Here is a 25136-nt window from a genome sequence, read left to right on the forward strand (position 1 = left end):
TCAGAAAGGCATTAAAAACTAGGCTCTTTAGGCAGGTGGAGTAGCTTCTCGAGCCTCGCAGTCTCTCTAGTATGCTTTACTAGCACTGGGACACCTCTAATGAGGTAGCAGTGCGCTCTATGAATGGCCATTGATTGATTCTTCCATGCCATAAGCCTGTCTTGGTGGAGTGCATCCGCGGCTCCCCCTTCAGAGTCAGATCTTATGGGGCTGGTGCTCCTTTCTTCCACTCCACTGGTGGAATCACCTTATATGAGGGCCACAAACCTCCCTCTGACTTTATGGTTCCGGGTGGGGTACTCAGGAGTATGCGCTCCTTGTTTGGTCCGATGGGTGAGAGGTCAAACTCCGAGGGGGCCTGGTACCGGTCTGAGCCGGGACGGATGGTGCCTGGGCTGGTGGGACCTGGAATCCTCTTCCCCACCCGGTGGCTTGCTGCCCCAGGGGAGGTCAAGCAGCCTCCTCGACTGGTGGATTGTTGTAACTCAGCGCAGCAGCAACTGGGATGGCCGGCATTAGTGAGAGCACATCCCTGCCAGTGTATTGTGGAGGAGGTGCAGATGCCTTACTCGTCATGGGTTCCGGGATAGTTTAGTAGGCTGGGGCCACCTCGAAGATGGTCCCTAATTTTAGTGGGCCTCCTGCTTAGCCTTCCTATATCCTGTATACTTGGTCTGTATGTGAGTTTTTGTGTTTTCTATGGAGTTGGTGTCGAACATGCCTCCTTCAGGCCAGGAAAATGCGCGTGTCTTGGTATGGGCATGCCGCTCTCAACAGTGTTTCTCTAGTTTTCTGGCCTGATTGTGGAACCTCGCTTTCATGTGGTCTCATGAAGTCTCCATGATGGAGTGTGAAGCTTGTTTGTTTCAAGGTCTTTGCAAAATTGTGATTGTCTCAAGAGGGTTTTTGAATATTTACAATTATTTTCTAAATTTAGGGATCTGTGTACATGAGGTGGTACCAAAAACCAATCTACTTGGCCATGAGCTCAAAAAATACTAATTCAGCAAAAGGATTGATTAACATAAAATATAGACAAATATGCAATGAAATATTAATAACCTATAACAAAAAGTTAAATTGTTAGTTCAGAGTAGTACAAGTTTGTTTGTAGCAGTAAACTAGCAATCAAGAACCTTTGATTTGGAAAAAAGGGCAAATTATCACCTAAGGCATAGACTTACTAACATGACATAACTTTAAAAAATGCAGCATGATTTGCAAAAAAAATAGTTATATTGTCTAAAAAACGGAGCCCTCTCCTAGTGTTATAGCCTGTGGAGAGGGGATGCTCTGCGCAGTACGTGGAGCTAGGTGAGCCTGATAGTCTGTCATTATCGGCGGCCAAATATTTGCAAAGATTTCGGTGGAGAAAAAGGAATAACCTGATAACTATCAGCCCTCTGTGGCCTGACACATAAACTACACCTGATTCACCAAGCTCCGAATTTTTCCTAATTTCCAAATTACAACCTATATCACACCCACGGGAATTGTGCATATCACCTCCTAATGCCGAGCTAACCGAGTGGAGAGAAAAAGGGGAACATCTCTCACTTCTTTTAGATGCTACCATTGTAGAATTGATAGCACTAAGAAAACGTTTGTGTCTAAAAAAAATACGTTTGAGATGTTAGCTCTATACCACACCCAGAGGCTATGCGTACCAACTTACCTCCATGACCAGCAGTCCAAGCTATCCCTTGCTAACACCCGGTGATGAGGCGAACCCTGTTCCTTGCCCAAGGTCAGGTTATCCCTTGCTAATACCTGTGGACGAGGCAGACCCTGTTCCATGCCCAAGGTCAGGCTATCCCTTGCTATCACCCGGGGTCAAGGCGGACCCTTTGCTCTATGCCTAAGGTCAGGTAGCTACCTTTGCCTTATTCCAGCATGCTGACGAGGCGAAAAACAAAAGAGGTCTTTGCGCTTGTCTTATTTTGCTATATGCCATATGTTGGGACCAAGAATCAGATGTAGTCTCTTATCCTATAATGGTTGTCTAGGACAGACCTTCGCCCCATATTTTCAGCAGAACTTCTGATCCATTATGGCATCTGATCACCAATATTTTTGGACAGATGAATCCATTTTGGCTGGGGTCTTTCCTTCAACAGCGTTCGGGCTAGATGACCAATCTCTCCTATCTGACTCCCCAAAATGTTGCTCGGACATTAGTTTACCTTAAATAAATGAAAAGACAAGAGGCATTTGGCAAAGCAGGAACAATTTGGTTTAATTAAATGCTGCAGCCGGGAGAGCCTCGAAGAGTGCGTCTGCTCAAAGTCTCTTGGTGTACAAAGTTTGGGCCGCTGTTATATACAGTTCATAAGGTAGAATAAAAAAAAAGTCTACATTCCAAAAAATATCTCAGTTGTAAATCAACAAACACGGACATCTGATAAAGACACAGATGGCTCTCAACTTCAGGGAGAGCTAGTGTGGGTCAGTGTGTCTGTGTCCAGATGTCCAACATGAGGAACATGTGATCACTACGTGTGGTGTGCATGTCATGTCCTGATTGGTTGAGTGTTTCTATCTACATATAGCATCTAGCGATTGAACTCCCTGTTTGTTGCAGTGATAATCATGTGTTCAGCACCATCCACCCAGTGGGGTGGGTGCAGCCTGACATCCTTGAGGCTGAGTGGATGAGGCATGTGTGGTGTTATGAGTTTGGGTATGAATACTTTCTGGGGGCTGTCCCTGTACTATCCCGTTCTGGTAATGGTATATGATTAGGTGGCACCGGTTGGCCATGTGCCCCATTTGGTGACAGTAGTGGCACTCTAAGAGGACAGCTGGGGCCAGTGTGTCTGTGTCCAGATGTCCAACATGAGGAGCGTGTGATCACTACGTGTGGTGTGCATGTTGTGTCCTGATTGGTTGTATGTTTCTATCTACATATAGCATCTAGCTTTGTGGTATTTTGATGAACGCGAGCCCTTGGGCAAACGTGTTTTATAGGGGCCAATTTCCTTGGACCTCTTTGTGGTGCAACTATCTATCTGTGGAATCGATCAGGGTTTTCCCTGGGCACAAGTTTATCATTAGGTTAAGAGAGACCCCACATGTTACCTGGTATTCGATAGGTGTGAATGTGGGTCGTAGGACTTGTTTAACCACGTATCTCTGACTCGAGGTTGATGTGGAGGTCACCTTGGGTGAATCCGACAGCATTTATACGAGTTCATTGGAACTCCTCAAAATAATATGGCAGTCAATGGTATCATTCTCATCAACATTCTCAACATTGTGCGTACAGTTGTCATAGCCTACATTGACATTGTTCCTACTGGTATTGACACAGTTTGGTTGTCTTAAGTCATAAAGTACATCAACATTATTTTTACTAGCAACTATATCGTCATTTATGCATGGATTATGGCATACATTAGTCTCGTAATTGCCGGTGTTGGCGCCATTGTGCAGGTGAAGGTTATGACATACATTAACATTGCATTGACAGGTACTTGTGGGCTCAGGTTATGGCATACATTGATGTTGCATTTATTGATATTGCCGTTGTCGGGCCTGCACACATCACAGTAATCATTCACATTGTATTCACCCATTCCAGCATAAGCATGCTGCTTGCTGGATGCTTGTCCGACACAGGACTTACATGGTCAGCTGGGTCTGTTGGGCCCATGCATTATCCTCATTGAGCCACTGGATCCAGAGGTGTGGCTGAGCCACAGGGGCACAACAGCTCAGAACAACACTAGACCACCACAGCGGGACTGCAACAACTGTAGCACCTCCCTCCTTTTCCTGGGCACCCGCTCACCTCCCATTCCGGTGTCTGCAGACCAACAGGGCCCTACCCCAGCGCCCAACTTGCCTTGCTTTTAGATGTTTTTACATTTATAGTTACTGTTGGGAGTTTGCGTCTCTTATGAAAATGCAGAGGGGTTCCTCAATACTGTGAGGATGGGAAGAAAAGTACATAAAATATTATGGGACAACCCGATATTTCTGGAAACTTGAGCAGATCATGGTTCCTTAGTGTGAAAAAGACACATTGCATCATTTCATAGGTGCTCCAAAGAGACAGCACAGTGAAAGTGTTGGTAGGTGGACTATTACTAGGGGTAAGTATGCACCTACGGCTAGCAATAAGGCCACCACCACAATATAAGGTCCAGGCAAGGTCTCAATAAATTATTCTCTTGCTCAACGCTTGGTGGCTGGCAACGAGCACGCAGGCTTAACATAGGAGACAGGTGTGTGAAGAATTTAAACACCAATACTTCAAAGAAGTAAGACACAACAAAATTCACAACCACTTTATAAAAATAGGAAATATTTGTATAATTAAAACACTACAGAAATTACAAAAATCCAATATAGTGAACCGCAGATATGCATTTTGAAATATTAAACACTTTATAGTGGTTAAAAACATATAGTGCCAACTTGGGACATCCAGTCATGCTTGACCAGGACAAAGTCAAAGTTTGAGGCTGAACGTGATGGAGTCCTGTTCTGATGCACTAAGTGGGAGGCCCCAGTCAAAATTATACCTTTGCATTGCAGGATTTTCTCTCGACATTGAGCGGGCCTCTCCAGCAGGCCGGATTGCTGTGGTTCGTTGGCTTGGTTAAGCCGGAGCCCTAGCTCAACTCCTGGAAGTCTTGGGCTCCAGAGCTTTCAGCGGGATGAACCTAAAATCTAGGCCGGGTTGCGGTGCGAGGTAGTCAGCTTGACTCCTGACGTCGGTTCGGTTTTTTCCAAAGGTTGCTCCAAAATCTCCCAATCTTCTGCAGCTTCCTACTGAAGTTCCTCTTGAGGGTTCAAAATGTCCTTAACACAAATTCAAGGTTCCAGAGCATCTGAGTTGCTCCTTGGAAGCTGTGAGCACAGTTGCCACAATGCACCGGGCCAGATGCTTAAAAGTCCACTGGATACACTCCAGGCTGGGGATATCTTGGGGGAGATTGTGCAGGTGAGCTCTGGTAACATGTTGCTTCAGGGAGTCCACTCCTTAATCCTTTTTGAAGCAAGGCAAAGTCCTCAGGGCTGTTCCAAGTGTGCTGCAGTCACAGTCCTTCAGAGTGCAAGCCTTTGTGGTGCAGACCAGGGTTCCAGCAGGGCAGTCTTTCCTCTCCTTGTAGTTTCAGGCAGCAGATCTGAGTTGCTATGCAGCACTCGCATATTTATTTAATGTTCTTGAACGACAAGCAGAGTGGCACCCCTGATCAACTGGGTACAGGGTGCCACACAAAAGCATCACAGCTTCTTCCAAAGTGTGGCAGTTTCTTGTCCTACAAAGCACTGCACTTTAATATTCAAATGGAGATTGTCTCTCCTTGGGAGTAAGAGCTGGACAAACCAACCCACGGGTGTGGCTCATTACCCTTAACAATCCTTTTTCAGTCTTCCTTCCAATTCCATTCCCAGGACTGCCATCTGGCTGGGGTGTACAGGAAAAGGAGATAGGCCGGGCTGGCATTCCATACTGTCCTGCTCTCTTTGAAGCCCAGTTTGATTTACCCAGCCCCTTTCCTGGCCTTGTCTCTGCAACTGCAGAGCTCCCCCCATCAGATAACCTCTGTCTCTGTGCAGGTCACTTATCACCTCATCAAAGCAGTTTGACTTAGCCTATTAAGGCTGACCAATCAGGAGAGGCTGCTAGGAGGCTGGATTGTGGCTCACAGTAAAGACAGTTCTAGAACTTCTTTCCTCTATTAGTTATGATTAATTCAACAGTGTCAGGTTGTTGGATTTATTATTACCAATCTTTTAAGTCCTTGAAATACTATTTTAGCTCACTCCTGTCAAGAGAAACACTGTATTACAGTATTCCAATGTTAGCCTATGGAGCTAATAGGCTACAATGGGTAAAAAACTGAATTTCACTAACAGAACATGTAAACTGAAAAGTCCATATTCAACATTTTAAACACACTGCATCCTGCCCTAAGGGCTGTTCAAGGCCTACCCTAGGGGTGACTTATATGTATTAAAAAGAAGGTTTAGGCCTGGCAAAAGGTTTATTTTTTCAGGTTGAAATGGCAGTTTACAACTGCACAAGCAGGCTGCAATGGCAGTCCTGGGACATGTTTAAACTTACACTTCCTCCGAGGGAAACATTGTTCTTTGTGTTACTTTGAGAAATGTGGCATATATTTCAGTATTCATCATTGCAATGTATTAACTCTTTATGCCATTCCTGTATATTTGGCGATCTTGTGCTCCCACCAAATTACCGCTCTGTGCTTAGCCAGCAGTAATGGTATTGCTATGAACTTACAGTTTGATTTTTGAATATAAGTAAAGCCTAATAATGCGAGGCGTTGAGTTGGGCCGTACCTCTAATTCTAGTATTTTGGATACAGGTTCTAAAATCTAGGATCCAATGCCTACCAATAAGGTAGCACCACCACGCCAGGTGCCTGAACTAGCTTCCGGTTCCACACATCTTCTACAGCTTGAGCCTGATTGTAGTTTTATTTCATAGACTGTTTTCGGAGTATGGTATATTCTGTGTAGATATTTGTAACATAACTCTCTGTATTTGCAATTCAGTGAAATAGCTGTGGTTTGGGAGCAGCAGTAGTCCCACTGCATGTCCATTAGCAGGAGTTATAGGTCTGCCTCCTATTGCACTCTAGCTTTCAGTGTGGCCTGTTTATGGCACAATAGGGTCGTCCAATACAGTTTTGATATCAATTGTTTTGTATTAGGAACTGTTATTAAGGTGAACTGGGTTATCATCTGGTTCCTGTGGAAATGTTTTGCACAATGTGTTTGGGCTGACTTTAGTCTGGTGCTATATTCGTGCCATACCTCTGCATAACGACGCTGCCGTGAGGGAAACGGCTCATTGGGGACATCTTGCCTTTAAACAACTCTTCGCCTACCTCGTTTGCCGTGAGGGGAACGGCCTTCTTCATATTCCAGATTTCCCAGTCCCGGGCGCTTTCCGTAGTTGTCATCAAGGCAGCGCCTGGGCTCTACATAAGGCCCGCAACTGACCCGCTGCGCGGGACGCGCTTACAGCCTGGTGCTATATTCCTGCCATACCCCTGCATAACGACGCTGCCGTGAGGGAAACGGCTCATTGGGGACATCTTGCCTTTAAACAACTCTTCGCCTACCTCGTTTGCCGTGAGGGGAACGGCCTTATCAGGACATCATATCCCAGAATTCCCAGTCCCGGGCGCTTGCCGTAGTTGTCATCAAGACAGCGCCTGGGCTCTACATAAGGCCCGCAACTGACCCGCTGCGCGGGCCGCGCCCGGCCGAAGCCCGGGCCAAGGGCGGGCCTGTCCTTGCCCATCATCGCCAGGTATTGCCAGGGCAGGGCCAACCCCCTAACGCCGTTTTCCCGCTGGGGTTCTTAAGGTATTGGTGTTTCGTTGGCGCTGTTGGGGCTCACATATTTGTTCATAATTGTTTGTCATCCCTGACATCAGGGACTAAGATCTCATTGTTAGTAGCGGATATAGTACAGCTTACTTTGTTTTTCTGTGCCGCTGTTATAAAATCTGGATATATCCACAAGTATACATATTTGGAGCCTGGTGTGCACTTCTGATCTAATAGGGATTGAGAAGCGCTTTCAGTAGAAAGAAATGACAACAAAGTCGGGGAAGCTGGGGAAGAGTGGGAAAGTGGTCCCTACAGGCTCAGTTATGGGAACACTGGACCAATTTATCGTATGTGCCTCTTCTATTTTGGCCTATGAAATTGACTGTACCGAAAAAAGACTATCATTGGACATTGCGGCCAATAGAAGGTCCTCTATGGGTCTTTTAGCTGGTGCGTTGTCTCCTATTCCCTCTAACAGCATTCCATCTATCCCTATTACCATCCCGGGCCCAGAAATCCAGCCAGTCGATTGTACCGGAACGGTCCAGGATGTTCACACTGCCCTTGTACACGCAGCCTCTAATGAATCCCATAGGGGGTTGGAACCCGCTTCAACACTTGTATCTCCATCTGAGGGCCAAATAGGCTCTTTTGTTGGTAGTTTATCGCCTGATCCTGTGGAGAGTAATGCCAGGACTCGCTATAAATGTAGCGTAAAACCAGCGCCCCCACTGCTAGTAACTAAGAGGAAGCGTGGGAACACGGCACAGAAGGGCAGGAAGGCCAAACTCCTAAAGCCAAATGTCTTGACTGAAAATTCGGGAGATGGATTGCCGCCCGTAGAGAATAGTGCTGAGTTCTCGTCGTTAAGGATGGTCGAGTCAGGTCAAGAATTGTTGCCTTCTGTAGTTACTCCGTCTAAATTATCACAGACAACATGAGATAATATTGAACAGCTATTCAATAGAATTTGTATCCCTATCTACAAAAGATTGATCTCTATAGAGGAAAGACTTGACCTATTTGAAGGTGCAAATGTAAAAACTACTAATAATGTAAGGGCCAAGGATAGTGCTAGCACTGGTCAGAATATAATGGGGTCCATTGAGATTAGTTCAAGGCTAGAACCTCCAGCACATCCCCCACAGATTGCTGTATCTAAAAGTAACCCTACTGTGAACGCGAGTGCTCCTAATCCCCAGACCTCCACTCGGAATATAATTAGATCACAGGCCCCATGTGGAGTGGATGCATCATTGGGTGGTTCCAACATAATCCCCCCGGTCCCTGATAGGGGTAGCAGGGTGCCAAATGATCTATCCTTAGGCAGACTCCCATGTATAGACCTCCCTCCTGCATCTACTCCATATGTGTGTATTTTGACGGGGGTACCTGTATTGAGAAAGGGTCAACGCGAGGATTACATCGATTTAAAAAATAAGTGCGTTCATTGGGTCAACGTGAACCGACCATTACCCCCTGGTGTTTTGGCAAAAATTATTTTTGCAAGGAGGGTGGATTGGGTTGGCCCAACAATGAAAACGATCAAGGGTGACTGTATCATTATTAACTTTGGGGACACTAGGGCTGGGGAGCACATTTGTGGCTGATATCACCAAGTCATGTCTTCTAGGATAATACCCCTTCCCCTAACATATTTCTACCCTGCCCCCCATTCTGGCCCCTGGGAAGTTAGCGAAAGATGGAACGATACGGTTGGGGGTCTTGGGGGGGAGCTAGGCGTTCTGTTGGAAAATAGATTTTATGTTTTATCTGGTTTAGAGGAGTGTGATTGACAACAAACTACAATTAATTATCACAATTCGGCATGTACCCCAAAAGGCATATACTTAACAGATTTAAGCCCGAAGATGCCCGACGTGGGACATAGTAATAGGATTGTATCTAGTCACCCTCTGAACAGGATTATAGCAAGTAAAACCCCTACCTATGTCAGTGGGAAAAGACACGGGGAAATTGGGAGTAATGACCGAGTATTACAATTAAGGACGTTTACGACCTTGGGTCCTCCCCTTCTTAAACTAGATAGCCCTATGATTAAGGATCCTTGTACCCAGGGACCACCGGCTTTGAAGTTCCTGTCCTGGAATATTGCAGGGTTGGGTTCTAAAATGGCTCATTCCGAATGGTCGGATTTTATTGAAACCCACGATTTATGTTTTTTTCAAGAATCATGGGCAATAGTGCCCCTGTTTCGCTTGGGGTATCTTACCTTCCAGATCCCTGCAGTAAGACAGGAGAAGGGCCGCCCAATGGGGGGCTTGATCATTTGGGTAAGGCAGGCTTTAAGGTGTAAAATTATACAAGCACCACAAATAGCATCGACATCCTTGCAATAAAAATCATTCCAGAAAAAAGTCCTAGCCTATATATCTTTAATGTCTATGCCAGAGGATTGGTGGGTGGCCGACGTTCTGACGTTGTAGGCGACCTGGATAGGCTATTGGATGATGTAACAAGGGAATTTAGCACAGTGGTCGTGGGGGATTTCAATACTACGTTTGAACCCCTTGGGCTAAAGGACCATGACCTAACGGAGGATGAGGATATAAAATGGGGCATACCCGCCCTTGAGGCCGAGCCAATTAAAAAATGGACAGAGGCGGCCATACAAATGAAAGGGCTGTGTATTGGGCATCGGTTGAGGGCCGTAAATGGGCGCACAATATCTGACAAGAAAGGGGCCATTACCTTTAATAATGGACGTAGGGCAAGTCGTATTGACTATGTCTTGGTAGGCCTGGACTTGTGGCACTGCGTGAGGGCTATGATCGTGGTTACTAGGAAAGTGACCATGACCCACTCATTGTTACAATGTACGGGTTACTAGAAGAAGTAATGCAAGTTAACCCAGTGGTAGAAAGTGACGACCTGGTACTGGCAAATGATGTTCGGCATCTACGATGGAAAAATGTTGCAAGATCTCAGACAGTATTGTCAGCGATGAATAATGAGGTGGACAGGGTATTAGAAATTTGGGGTTTGGATGAAGGTAGCCAGATTCCCTTGACCCAGATTACTGAGATGCATATAGCCCTGTTTGAACAACTGAAATTGTTCTTCTGTAAACCTGCTAAGCACAGTCAGGGCAAGAAAAAGGATACTGTTGGATGGTTTACCAATAATTGTCGACAATTGCGGAGAAATTTGGGCCTAGTTATAGGAGAAGGAGACCCAGTGAAAGTAAGGTTGGCACGGGACTCCTATAAAAGAGCAGTTAAAGCTGCAAAAAAAGTATGGGACCAGGCAAGATGGACAGAGCTCAAAGAAGCTTGTGAGTCACGTAACTCAAAAACATTCTGGGACACATTTAAGTGGGACAGGGGAGGGAATCCGGATCCCCCGCAGAATAATGTTGTACACCACTTATGGGTGGAATATATCAAATCCCAGTACGCCTCCTTAGAGGACGAATAGTCAATGGGCCCTATTGAGTTAACCTTTTTCTCTGGCGAGGTGTTCACGCTAGGGGAAGTAGATAGGGCCCTGGATACTATTACCCCTAGTCATGCTCCTGGAATGGATAACATTCCCGGAGACGTGTTTTTGAATTATAAAACCGCATGGCGTCTGTACATAAAATATCTAGCAAATGCCATTGCGTGTGGGGCACCAATCCGGGCCTCTTGGAAAGGGGCCGAGATAATACCGGTTTTTAAAAAGGGGGATAAATCTGTTGCCGCCAATTACAGACCAATAAGTCTTATAGACTCCATCCAAAAGATCATGGGCAGAATGATTTTACAAAAGCTACAGTTATGGATGGATGATGAGCAAATCCTTACCCCACTGCAAACGGGCTTTCGCCCCCTAACAAGCACTATTGACTAGGTCTTCCGTTTTATTAACATCTATTGGAAGACAGTTATACTGGGGAAAGGAGCCCTCTATGCGGTATTTGTTGATTTGAAGGCAGCCTTCGATCTGGTCCCAAGACGAAGGCTGTGGGATGTCCTAAGCGAAATGGCGATGCCGGCTGAATTGCTGTCCTTGATCGTCCGCTTACATGAGGATAACCACGCGCGGATCCGGTGGGGTGTTAAGGGTGAGGTTTCTGAAGCATTCCCCGTTGACAGAGGTGTGCGCCAGGGTTGTGTGCTTGCTCCTACTCTGTTTTCGCTCTTCGTGAACGGGGTGGCCGATTTCCTCCTTGAGACCCCCACCGATGCCCCTGTGCTGGCGAAAGAATATATTCCTATCCTCATGTTCGCGGACGATACCCTGATAATATCCAAGACCCCTAGTGGTTTACAGAGAGCCCTTAGCAGGTTTGAGGCCTTCTGTGTAACCCGGGGACTTGTAATAAATACAGGAAAAACAAAGTTTATGACTTTTAATGAGCATAAATCTTTTAGGGGAAGGGTATTCATGAATGATGTACCTCTTGATAGAGTAGATGCTTTCACGTATCTGGGGGTTACACTCCAGTCAGACATGAGCTGGTCCAAACAAATTAACTTAGCCACCCTAAAACATAAACAACAGGCGGGGATTCTCATGGTTAACTTTAACACTTCTTTTTCTAAACCAATCGGCCCATTGATGGAAATTTATGGTTTGAAAGTCCTAAGCTCCACCCTATATGGTGCGGAGCTATGGGGGTTCCAGAACCTTCATACCATAGCTGTTGCCGAAAACGCTTTTTTGAGTAAGGTCATTGGCATCCCAAAAAGCACCCCCATGTGCCCATTATTCCTTGATCTGGGAAGGAAAGCACTTAGAGATTTGGCTAAACTTCGCCCTCTTTTATACTGGCGAAGATTGTGGTGTATGGTTGAACTCTCACACTACGCCAAAGGAGTAAAAGACGTAATGGACTTAGACCGTTTTCACAGGATCAAATGGCTACGGGAGTTAAGGTCGCTGTTGGTGGAATTAGATCTGCTAGAACTTTGGGCTGACCCCCAAAATGCTTATTTTCCCTCAAAAAAGATATTGAAGGAGAAGTATTGGGAGATGATAATGGAATCCGCTCGTGTGAAGGATACAACAAAACATCTGTCAGGCCGTTTTCTTGAATTTAAGGCAAAACCCATATTAGAACATTATTGGGACTTTATAGAGAAACCTCTAGACAGGAAGCTTTACTTTCAAATGAGGATTGGTACCCTTCCCATTAGATCATTTACCGGCAACTGGGTTGGGGCTATTACGAAAGCCTTCCCAAATTGCTTAGATAAAGATGAAACGGTTAGCCATTTGTTGTTTTTTTGCCCACTGAATAAAAAACCTCGGGCCAAGTGGGTAATACCTATTTGCAAGCTTTTAGGCTTTAGTAAACACGAGGAGGCCCTAAGAATTCTTACAACAGACCCCTCACAGCCTATAGCTGTTGCAATGGCTAAGTTTCTAGGTTGGGCCTGGCTCATTAGATCTAGGGTGTTGACCAGGGTTACTGATTCTACTGCCCTTAGTCCCAAAGACAAGAATTGCTTGAGATAAATTGTATGATTATGTATTTTAATGTTTTAGTATCAACATATGCGGCAGTATTTATGTTTAATTCGTTTTTAAAAGTTTTAGACTCAGTATATTTATAATCTTATTATATATGTTTTAATGTATATGTTCTGCTTTTATGACTAATCTGTCGAATAAAGCTTTGTTGTTGTTGTTGTTGTTACGAAAGACATCTGTGGCGGTCCTGGTGTCTTTTAGCAGTAATGCATGAAGCTCTACAAATGTCTTTTTATGAAATAAGTCTCCAACCCTCAGTTTGCCTAGTATTGAAGTTGTTATCATGCCTTTTCTTCAGTCTTGGGCAATGTTGCTTGGTTCTTTCTCGATGATATGTGTGATGAGTTTTATAACTGGGCAGTTAGCTTTTGCCACTTGCTGACCAAATCAATAAAGGTGACAACCTTTACAGCAATCACCGCACCAGCTGTTATAAAGTGTGTAATGACAGTGTAACCAGGTAGCTGCATGCAATTTGAGTGCTTGAGTAGGTGATATTTAAGCTCGGAGCATCCAAGTGATTACATTCACACAGAGGATGATAAAACGTATTACTATGTATCAGCAGGTAGACTGGAGTCTTTTATCAATCATAGTTCTCTGCTAAAGAGACCAAAGCCGTCGCATTTATTCAAATGGTTCATGCAGACTGAACTCTCCTATGTTCCCATCAGGCAGACTGACCCTGCCCCATGGAGATTTCTAATGAATTGTTGCACCTTTCAATCCATTGAGGTCATTGCCAGTTTGTTCAAGTTGCAGTGACTTGTATTACTACCAGTGAAAGTCCCATAACCAGGAAATCTATGTCTCTCCTCACTTGTTGATAAAATATTGGGCAGGATTACAAAATAAACAGTGCCATGGAAGGGTCACCTCAGAACAGCCTCCGACGCGATGAATGGCTTCTTTGTGATTGCTCCTTGCAGGGACATGCATTAGGAATGAATTAAATATGTGTTTTATTCATAAGAGGACATGGGAGGCTTTTGGTTTGTTCTTTGTTTCTAGCATATTGCATTATTTTTATAAGAGTAATGGGCCACAGTTTAAGTGCACAATTACTGGAAGGTATACATTCCGTGAATGTTAGCATACATATCTGAATCAATATTAGTTTAAGAATATGTTGATACATATGTGATACATTTTCAGCCTAAGGGGCAATGTTTCAAGATGGCTTTTTAAAAGCCACTTGGTTAAATATTAACTTCTAAAGTTAACATATTTAGTAGAGTTACTAGGAAATCACTCTCAGGAAATCAGAAAGTGAAGTTTATTAATCTGTGTTGTTTGGCCTCTGGATACCAAGATCTTCAATGAGCATATTACAAAAAAAGCCTCGGGATACACAAGCATTTGCACCTGTTTTTTGTACCCAAGGAACCTTGTTTGACCCCAGCGGCAGCCGCCATAAACAAAGGGTGGTGGGGAGGGTGGGGTCGTGCGGTGGGTGGCGAGAAATGCAATATTAAAAAAACATACCTTTTGCCGCCGGCGGCCTCAGGCATTGCATCTCGTTTTGCCACCTCTCCTCTTCCCGCTTGGTCACAGCAGCCCCTGGGACAGACTCCGTGTCCAATCTGTGCTGCAGAGCAGCGCAGGGATTGGTCTGAGCAGGCAGGAAAGATGCCCTGCTCAGACCAGGGAGTCTGTGGGGTTTATCCAGCCTGGCTGCTCAATGCAGCTGGGCTAGAGAAAACCTAAGTGCCCATGTATGTTTTGGTCGGCATGAGATGGCTGGCCAAACACACATGAGCATTTAGGGACTGGAGTGTACTTAGCACTGCTCCTCCCCCTCCGATGTCTCGGCCCCGCCCTTCCCCACAGCGCTGACTAAGAGCCGGCAAATGCAAAATAAAACAATGGAAGAACATTGTTTCATTTTACATTTTCTGGCTCTGAGCCAGGCAGTGGGGCGACACTCCTCCGCCATTGCGGAGGAGCCGACACTGTTTGGCCCCTTTTACAATACAGTTTGTCCCAGCACACAGTTTGTATTTCTGCTATCCTGAGACAGCATTCTCTGATTTGATGGGAAGCGTGGCTCTATGCAAATGAGGTAATCCCTTGCCACTGTGTAGTATTACAGACACAAGCACAGGTCACCAGAAGTCATGCGCAATTGATGTGATTAACATAAGAAATAATTTAATGAAAAGGAAAAAATAAAAGGAGATGTATCCACATATAGGGCAATGAGAAAATATTATAGATACACTGTATGTATATACACAAGATTATGGATTTGTATTAATAAATGAAAACACAGAATCGTACCGTTTTGGGGTCTTGCTTGGTCATTGTGATTATGAAATGCACTTTTATTTATGAATTAGTCTACCACGTTTAGTATAGTTTCCTATATATTTACTCGTAAATAAAAAGCTCTGAAGCGTCAGCGGGGTAAACCTGAAAATCAGCCAGAGTCTCGGTTCGAAGTTGCCAGGTTGATTCTCGTCAATGGCTCGGTCACCTTATGGAACTTTCTGGCAAAAATTCTCCAAAATTCTGGCTCTTCTTCCAGAAGGTGTGTTTGGGGTTCCAAAGTGCCCACAACACCAATCTAAGGTTCCAGAAGTTCTGAGTTGCTCCTTGGGATGTTAAGACTACATCTCCCACAATGCACCTGGCCAAATCCTTTAAAGTCCAGCTGAAGGTGGTTAGTTGGGTTCTTCTTGCTGGAGATGATGCAGGTGCACTCTTTTAAACTATTGCTTTCAGGGAGTGCACTCCTTCACATTTGAAAAGCAAGGCAAATTCCTTAGGGCTGTAGTTCCAAAGTGTGCAACCATTGCAGTCATTCAGAGTGCAGTCCTCTCGGTTCAAGCCAGAGCTTCAGCAGAGCAGTCCTTCTTCTTCTTGTAGTTTCAGGCAGGGATCTGAGTTGCTGGGCAGCTCCCCCTTATTGATCAAGTGTTCTTGGGTGACAAGGTGGGGGGCAACCCTAATCAATGATGTGCAGGGTGCCACCATGAGGTATGACAACTTCCCCCAAAGTGTGGCATATTCTTGTACCAGAAAGCACTATTTCTTTAAAATCCAAAATGGAGAAACTCTCTCCTGGAGATTAAGATCTGGCTAAGCCAACCCACTGGCATGGCTATGTTTCCCTAACACTCCCCTTTAGGCCCCTCTGCTAATTCAATTACTGGGGCTCCTGTCTGACTGGTGGTGCACGATGTGAGGGTGAGCCTGTGTCCTATCCTAGCTGTTATTCTATCTTTGAAGACCAGTTTGGCTACTTAACCCCTATCCTACCTTTTACTCTACACCTGCAGATCTCCTCCCATCAGATGTCCTTTGTCTCTATGCCGGCCACTTCATACCTTATTAGAGCAGTTTGCCTCAGCCTGTCAATCGCTGGCTAATCAGGAAAGGCTGCTGAAAGGCTGGATTTTGGTTCATCAGAAAAGCAAATTCTATAACTTCTGTTCAGTGATAGTTATAATAAATCTAACCTTGTCAAGTGGTTGGATTTATTCTAAGTATCATTTTAAGTCTTAGCATTAAATTTGTAGCTCACTCCAATCAGTAATTATGCTTTATTAAAGTATTCCCATGTTAACCTATGAAGCCATTGTTCTAGAATGGGGAAACACAAAACTGGCAGTTTTTTCTTCACCAGTGCATATAAAACTATAAAACATATTTTTAAATGTCCCTACTTATATTTACAAGGCACCCTACTCTGGGACGTTATATTTCAAAGTTGAATTTGCATGTCAGCAACCAACAACAACAACTTTATTTGGCTTTTGCAAAAAAACATAAAAGTCAGGTTGACAAAGAATATATACAGAAGATCAAATCTATTGAAGACAGCTGCCACCTCAGATGCTGCTTACATAAATGTTGTAACTTTACTTATGTAATTGGTATTTTTTTAAAGGGTAATAGTATGTAAACAAGATATAAGATAAAAAAGAGAAATACCCAACTCACGTCCTTGCCATTATACGCCCTCTCCTTATGAATCAATTCACATATCATTTAATTTTGAAAGCAGCCTGCAAAGCAGGGCTGCCTTTAAAATTACAGCAGGCAACACAGCAGTGCACACTTAAGTGCATTAAATGTGCTGGACCTCTAAACCTACATGCCTTACTATATACTAGGGGCTTACAGGTAGGTTGTCATACTAATTGTAATTACACCTAATTACCATCTCCCTTTTACACAGAGCACTGGTTTGGGTCTGGTTAGCAGAACCCAGTACACAATCAAAGTCAGCTACTGCCATTATTAGTAAAAAAATGGGAGTGATCAGGACAGAGATAATGACTTTCTCACTGTGGCCAACTCAAAATGAGGAGCACACAGTAACGGTGTTCTAATTCTTGGTTTAGGAAGCCAGTTATAAGGAACTCAGAATTTGGTGCAAACCTGAAGCCTTTAATTTGAAGTCAGCTTCGGCATACTATTTGAAATTATTCATGATACCTTTCACTAATGCCATTAGCTGTTCATCCATGGCGTGCATTCTGATCTTGTTTAATGTCTTTTATAATTGCTCTGCAGCTCTCTCCCTGGTCTCACTGGAGTCTGCTGAAAGGCCAAACTACTTCCTTTACGTCCACGACAATGAAACGGTTTGCCTGGAACAATGGGAAGCAAATACTGCCTTCCATCGGCGGGCCACGTTCTTCCACCACCAGGGCCTCTGGATTCCCGGGTACAGTGCGTTTGAATTGCACAGCAAGAAGGGGTATTTCATAATAATTTCTTCATCAGAGGTTAAAGTATCAAACTACGACAACTCTGAAGAGTTCAAGCGTGCCAGCAGCTTCAGTATTGAAGGTAAATTTTGATTGAACTGAAAATCATATTGAAATGCATAATTTTACAGAGCATGTACAGTGGATATGTAACGAAACTTAGGCCCTCATTTAAGGGGAATTGGCGTAGGGCAGATCTTAAAGTCTTACTGCGCTGCCCTACGCCAATATGAAATTGCAGGAATGCGCCGTACCTATGAAATACGGTGCATACCTTCCCTTTCCCCCTGCACTGGCACACAATTTGCTGCCTAGTGCCAATGCAGGCACCCTTCCACCATGGTGCAAGGGTGTCTGCGTTGCAAGCAGGTTTGTTTTTGTGCAGGCATGGGCATCTTCCTGCATGAAAACAATACCAAGAGGAGTTTTCCTCTTTCTATATGTGCTGCAGAATGCAGCAAACATCGAAAGAGGAAAAATGAGAAGAAATAACATATTTCTCCTCCTTACGTCTACTCTGGGGAGGAGTAAGGTTTTGGCGCTGCCCCAGGTTTTACATGATTAAGTAAATCTTGGGGCAGCAAGAAAATCCATGTGTGTTGCATGGGAAACCCCACTGCAAAGCCCATGGAACGCCTCCTTGGTGCAGAGTAAGACAACGGATCAGCTTGTGCTGCTTTTTCTTACTCCATATCTATGAGGCCGCGCAAAGTGGCTTTGCGTGACCTCATAGATACGATTGAGAGGCTTGACCCGCTGGAGCATCTAAAAAAATGACGCTCCGGTGGCACAAGCCTCTCATAAATAAGCCCATTACTGTATGATATCCTTACAGAAGCAGAAATATTCAACCGATTTACGTATGTCAACTAAGCAGCAACCTTCCTTGAATACTTTATAAATCATATTTAATATAATGTACTGTAGCATAATAAGATATGATATAACATGATTTTGGATTGTATAACATGATATACCATAAATTCAGATTACATCACGTCTCTTAACATTTTTTACACACAATATAATATAACCTTCACACTGGAAACACTTTTGCTTGTCATAAATCTCATGTCTGTTTTGACCCAAAGCGTTTTTATTTTGCACAATAACTTGAAGGATATACATTACTGTTGCTGCCTCAAAGATTAACTTTGATTGACTACCTTACACATCTCTTCACAAAGTAACTGAAATACAGCTTGGGGTAGAGAGTTTGGTGAATTTGAGGAAGGGAGAATCTAATTCACCTATTCACCAAGGAATCTTGGAGTCCGTGCTCCTGTAGTACTTACCCTTTTAGGTATCTTATATACATTTGTGTACTGTCTGAAAATATCAACAAGCATTGGCATAGCCAATAGGTCTCGCTTTTGGGACCTTATAAGTATTTAGTTATGCAGCACAATATCCTTGGTGCAACAACATCAACTGTTGCATAGCTAAACACTTATAAGGTCCAAAAGTTAGACCTATTGGCTATGTCAATGCTTGTTCTTCTTTGCATTTCATTTTTCTGCTTTAATGGCCACCAGGAAGTTTTCAAATGAATTGTGCCATTTGTCCCAAGGTAGCAAAGGTTTGCTGGCGTTAGGCATGTGGTCAGGACTGGGTATTCGAGAAAGAGATAATGCAATACCAACTAATGTTCAATGAAATCAAAAACGCTAGGAGGAGCGTAAAACACATTGCTGAAGAAATGCACGCATGATATTGGTGCAGAAGTCTAACCAGCGTGATGCCAACTGACTCGTAAGTCGACCCGCGGTCGAACTGCCAAAGTTAAAGTTGTAAAACAAGCCGTATTCCAACGGCCGCCGGAAAAGGATTAGGCAGTCTAATATAAACTAACAATCTTAAATGAGTGAAAACTCTGTTGGTTAAATTGTGAAAACAGGCTGCGGTGGAGACCATCTGCTTGTCTGCGTCTTGAAGAATGTGGGGAATGCGAACGCAGACAGCAGAAGCTAGGACTCTTCAAACAGAAATAAAAAGCGCTTCTGTCGTACGTATCAAAATTGCTCTGTGGAAAAGTGTCTAACTCGGAGGACTCTGCAGGCCCAGTCTGGTGAGGCAGAAGTAAACTCTGTCAATGTGACATCAGTGAGCTCGCAGTGGGAAGCGGTAGTATTTAAAGGCGTGTCAGTGATGCGTGCACGTTAGGTGCATCAGCTCAATCTTAGCACCGTGAGTCAGCGTGGAACCATATATTACGGGACAGTAATAGAAAAAAAGACCTTGGAAACACTTTGTAAAAACTATTATAACAAGCTAACAAGCATTGGCTCATGGAGAACTTCAAAGCGGCCGCGAAAGTGATCGCGATCAAACATCAAAGCAGACGTGCGGCCGCGAAAGTGAAAGTGATCGCGATCAAGCGCGGTGCGCGCCCGCGCACATGCACTGTAGCTCTAGGCCGGCCATGGTAGCATTTTTTTAAGCCCTCACAAAAAGTCTTGCCAGTCCAGTGCATGCGCTGGGTCAGGCGAGACGTAAAAAGGGGAATTCTCTGGGAATCTTCATATACATCTAGTGCAAACATCAAGGACTGCGCCCTCTTTGCACTTTTTCTAACATGGACTTAGACGTTTCAGGCCCATTCACAAAGGTATGTGAGCGTACATACAATTGTACTCTTTTTAGTACCGCTTCCTACACTCAAAACACTTTTGTGAACTGGTTCCCTAATAAATAAGAACTTTAAGAACATTTATGTTCTGACTAGTTTGAGGAGGAGCAATTTTGTATAGTGGCTGTTTGTGATTGGCTACTTAGTGAAGAAACATAAGAATACATCTTCTCAATCGGGTATCTCTTTCTAGCAAGGCAACCTTTTTCTACTCAGTCTAAAGGTTTAAGTATTTATCAATGATATCACAGATTTTATATTAAGAAGCGTGATGTTGACAGGACTCTAAAGCATGAGTGAAAAATAAATACATATAACGAAGACTAAAAAATTTGACCAAATATTAGTAGTTAGGGAAGCAGGCATGTTTATGACAACAGGAAAAGAATGAAACCAACTGTGCCACGTTTGAGGCTCCAGTTACTTATAAGTAACTCTTTATTTATTTATTGTTTTAGAGTTTTATATAGCGCAAACTAGACCCGAGACATCGGGTATCAGAGCACTTTACATAGCACCAGTTTTGTTACAGAAGGACACATTAATTTTTGTTGAGCACAGGGAGATTAAGTGATATGCCCAGAATCATAGGATGTTGAGTGTCATTGCCGAGACTCGAACCTGGTGCCCCAGCTTCAAGGACGACCGCTCTAGCCGTAAGGCTACATCCTCTCCTTGCTGCTACATGGTCCCTAATGTCCCAAATGTGTATTGTACTTCAGTAAATGTGTGATAATCATGACCACATAAGACCCCATTTGAAATTTTTTAACTACCCCCCATTCAATGAGAAGAGTTCATATAAACCCCTCTGCACATTCCAGTGTGCCTACTGCAGGAAAACGGGCAAAGAACATGCTCCACACTATGCCCATGTAAGGAACCTACTTTTAGAAATGGCACATCTTGTTTCCATGAATCTGTGAGTGAAACATCGAAGTAGGTCCGCGAAAGTCCAAGACCTAGATTGTGAAATGCATAAAGACAATACTATTGGGGCACCACCAAATTATATGCGCTTCAGAAAAATCCTGAAGTCCGAAATGTTCTGTATTGCCCACGACCAAGTCATGTACCTGCAGATCGTGATCAAACAATGTAAGGTAGGAGCTTTCCGTTCATCAGTTTGACTCTACTTTTCCCCATCAGCTTGACATTAAGGGTGGATGGGTGGAACATTTTGCAGTGCCTGTAGGCTTTGAGAACAGTAACTAAATCAGCACAATACTTTGCATGACTTTGTGATACACGAAAAACCATACAAACCCGTATTAAATAACCTCATCGGACTGTTGCTCTTTGTTAGAAATGGGGGTCAATAGTTGGCAGAGGTAGGTACCCTTGTCCAAACAGGGACCCTTGCTTCTAGTCAGGGTAAGGGGGATACACACTTTAGATAATCCCTGCTCACCCCCTTGGTAGCTTGGCACGAGCAGACAGGCTTATCCCAAAGGCAATGTGTAAAGTATTTGTACCAACACTCACAGTAACACAGTGATAACACCACAAATGGACACCACACTGGTTTAAAAATAAAATATATTTATCTAAACTTACAAAAACAAAATGACAAAAATCCAACATACACAGTTAAAAATATGATTTTCAAAAGGTTTCAAGAACTTGTACCATAGAAAACTATGGATGCGTGACTTTTACACAAAGTACCTAAAGATGCATCAAAATTCGCAAGGCCAAACAGGCGCCAAGAAACGAAGCGTTGGGAAACACAGCGGTGCATCTGTTCCTGAGTCCTTGGGGAGGCAAGGCGACAGTTCTGCTGCACACAGGAGAAGTGATTTGTCTAATCCGTATTGTAGGGGTAAGTGAGGTGTCGAAATCCAAGACAATTCTGGTCTGCGGGTGATGCGTGGAAAGTTTGGTGCACAAGTACGATGCGTGATGCGTAGCTTTGCGAGGCTTTGCGTCGTCTAACGTCTATCTTGCGGGCTGCGTGGCGAGACTTTGCGTCATCCGCCGTCGGTTCTGAGAGACTTTGCACTGCTTTGCGATGCTTCGCGACGGTTCTTGCAGAGATTAGCTGCAAAATCCACCTCTGAGGCCCTGTAACTGGAATGAGGTACCTCAGGCAAGGGTAGGACTCACAGATGGCAGAGACCAGCAGATGTGCAGGAAGTCTTTTGTGTCCCTGAGCTTCAGAACAGGAGGCCAGCACACTTCAAGCCCTTGGAGATCTCCTTCAAGCAGGGGACACATCACGCAGCAAAGTCCTTCTCCTTTCCTTAGCAGAAACAGCAACTGCAGGCCAACCCCAGACACACAGCAAGGGCAGTACTTCTCCTCAGTCTCTCCAGCTCATCTCCTTGGCAAAGGTTCCTCTTGAATTCCAGGAATGATCTAAAAGTCTGGGGTCTGGGCCCCTCTTTATATACAGTAAATCTCTTTGTTCTCTCCTGGCCCAGGGCTCTGAGCCCAGTCCAAACCAGTTATGGGGGCACTTTGCATGTGTACAACAACCTCCATTGTCAGTGTGAGCCCGGACTCCAGACACATCACAGGGGGCGGGGCCATCATTGTGGAAGGCAGGCACAGCCCTATTCAGGTGTAGGTGCTACTCCTCCCACCACTTCAAATGCAGATCAGTCCTATTCAGCCCAGCACTGACTCATCCAGACTCTCTGGAGCCACTGCACATGCCCAGCCCTATCACTCCAAAGCCAGACAGTCAATACACATCCCAGCAGAGGCACACAGGATGGCTAAGCAAGAAAATACCTACTTTCTAAAAGTGGTATTTTCAAACACAATGTATAAATCACCTTTCCTAAAAGCTGCATCTTTAGATTCTGAGTTCAGGCATGCTAAACTTTATTTTCCTATCTGGTCCCAATGGTAAGTTATATTTATAAGCTGTTATAAACAAATTTGCATGCTTTCCTATGGGGACAGATAGCCTTAGGATATTGAAAAACGAAATTGGCAGTATTTCACTATCAGGACATGCCACGCACATCAGGGCATGTCCTACCTTTCACATACACTGCACCCTGCCCACAGGGGTACCTTGGGCCTACCTTAGGGGTGACTGACATGTAAGAAAAGGGAAGGTTAGGGCCTGGCAAGTGGGTGCACCTGCCAAGTCGACATGGCAATTAACATCTGTGCACAGACACTGTGTTGGCAGGTCTGAGCTACCTTTACAGAGCTACTCATGTGAGTGACACAATCAGTGCTGTGGGCCCACTAATAGCATTTGATTTACAAGCCCTGGCATACTTAGTGCACTTTACTAGGGACTGACCTGTAAGTCAAATATGCCAATCATAGATAACCAATCATGTTCACAATTTACACAGAGAGCATATGCACTTTAGCACTGATTAGCAGTGGAAAAGTGCCCAGAGTCATATAACAAACAACAACAGGTCAGAGAAAAATAGAAGGAAGAAGCAAAACGTTTGGGGATAACCCTGCAAAAAGGGCCAATCCCAACACTCTTTGACAAAGGTTCTGTAGTAAGCACAAAGAAATATGAAATGCTACATAAAACAGCACAATAAATAAATAAGACAAGCCAGTTTATGTTGCTGATTGACAGTTATTTCGTTTGTTCATTAAATATGACTGAACTGACACATAAATGTGTAAATTTTCCCAGATTCACAGACCTACCACTTCCTTAACTGTTTAGATTTTTCATATATATTTTGCATAATATGAGCAAAAGGAAGTACATTGTTTCTGCTTATTAAACGCTGAAACCAATCCCATGGTCTCTCTTGTGAGGTTTTTTCTGCTGACGTCCAGTACGTGTATAACTTCCGTTGTTGATAGAACCTGCAATCCAAGGTCCGACACTATAGCCCAAACTATCCTTAAAATAGTCTTCCTGTTAGTTTGCAATAAAGGAATCCCAAAACTGTATCAGCTAATTGATAGGGATCATTTTCTTCTCTGTTTTTAAGACTCTCAGAATTTGTGGTAGGTTAACTTCCTTCTTCCCTTTTTTCACAGCTCTCAAAACTATTTTCTGATTAGTTCTTGCTAACAGACAGCAGTAAGCTGTCTGTTATCGAAGACCTGTTGTAAACAGTACCAATACTTACAATGGACATTGGTTAAGGCCTCTGCTTATCACTGGCTGGTTTTCTTGTCAATCTCATTTGCTCGCTACTTATTCAATGGCTTTTCTTCAGCCTCTTATCTTGCTCCTTTCTTGCCATCCTTTCGGTTGGATGACTTGTTTTTTCCACTGCGCACATTCAGAGAACTATTCTTTTGTTTTGCCCTCAGCACTCCAAGGCAGTGCATGCACTTTCTTGCTCTCTCCACTTGTGCTGCTTTCCCCCTAAAATCTCCAATGTGCTCTTCATTTTTAAAGATGCTCATCTGTTACTTCCCAGACAACTTTTTTTTTAACTCCAGCCTTCCTCCATTGCACCCTTAACTTGACCCTCGTTTCTCTCGCAGCCTGGTAGTGATTACTTTTATCCCCACCCTCGTATTTGTGTAGGGGCCGGCATCTGCAATTAGCAGCTGTCCATACTCCTTTTTAAAGATGGACTTTTGTGCATTTTTTAAAATGTATCTAACACTCGAATATTGGAGCGATAAAGAAAAAACAATGGTGGCCCTGTCATGACGCTAGGCCACCGTGGTATATGAAGACGCATACGTGCACATGTATGGTGATGCTTACACGTGTACCTATCATCAGACCTTTTTTTCTGATGCTGTTCAGGGTCAGCAATACACTTTTGTTTTCTTTCTGCTGATGCTAAAAACATCAGCCAAAACCATTGCCAAAGCTTATAGGTCTGCATTGGCAAAGCCGCGAGGTGGGACCTAATGTCTTTGCCATGTTTGTTTTTATTCCTTCTGGGATTCTGTCTGCAACGTATGAAGTTTGTCCCATATTGTTTTTCATTTTAACATTTGATTTTCTTTTCCCTTTTGCTTAACTGGGACATCCTAGTTCTGCAAATTACATATTCCTGTTAGGTGTCAGTCATTGATATCAGTTGGTACTTACA

The 25136-nt window shown here is 44.0% G+C and overlaps 1 protein-coding gene across 1 annotated transcript in view; it reads left to right on the plus strand.

Annotated features, from left to right (window-relative positions):
- OTOGL (otogelin like) overlaps positions 1–25136 on the plus strand; it is a 939358-nt gene that overhangs the window by 583900 nt on the left and 330322 nt on the right. Inside the window, exon 34 of the mRNA XM_085653920.1 lies at positions 17317–17595. Coding sequence (XP_085510046.1) covers positions 17317–17595 — 279 coding nt within the window. The remainder of the gene's footprint in view (positions 1–17316; positions 17596–25136) is intronic.

This window comes from Triturus cristatus, chromosome 4_1 (assembly GCF_964204655.1).
Source record: "Triturus cristatus chromosome 4_1, aTriCri1.1, whole genome shotgun sequence".
In the NCBI taxonomy this organism is placed as follows: Eukaryota; Metazoa; Chordata; class Amphibia; order Caudata; family Salamandridae; genus Triturus; species Triturus cristatus.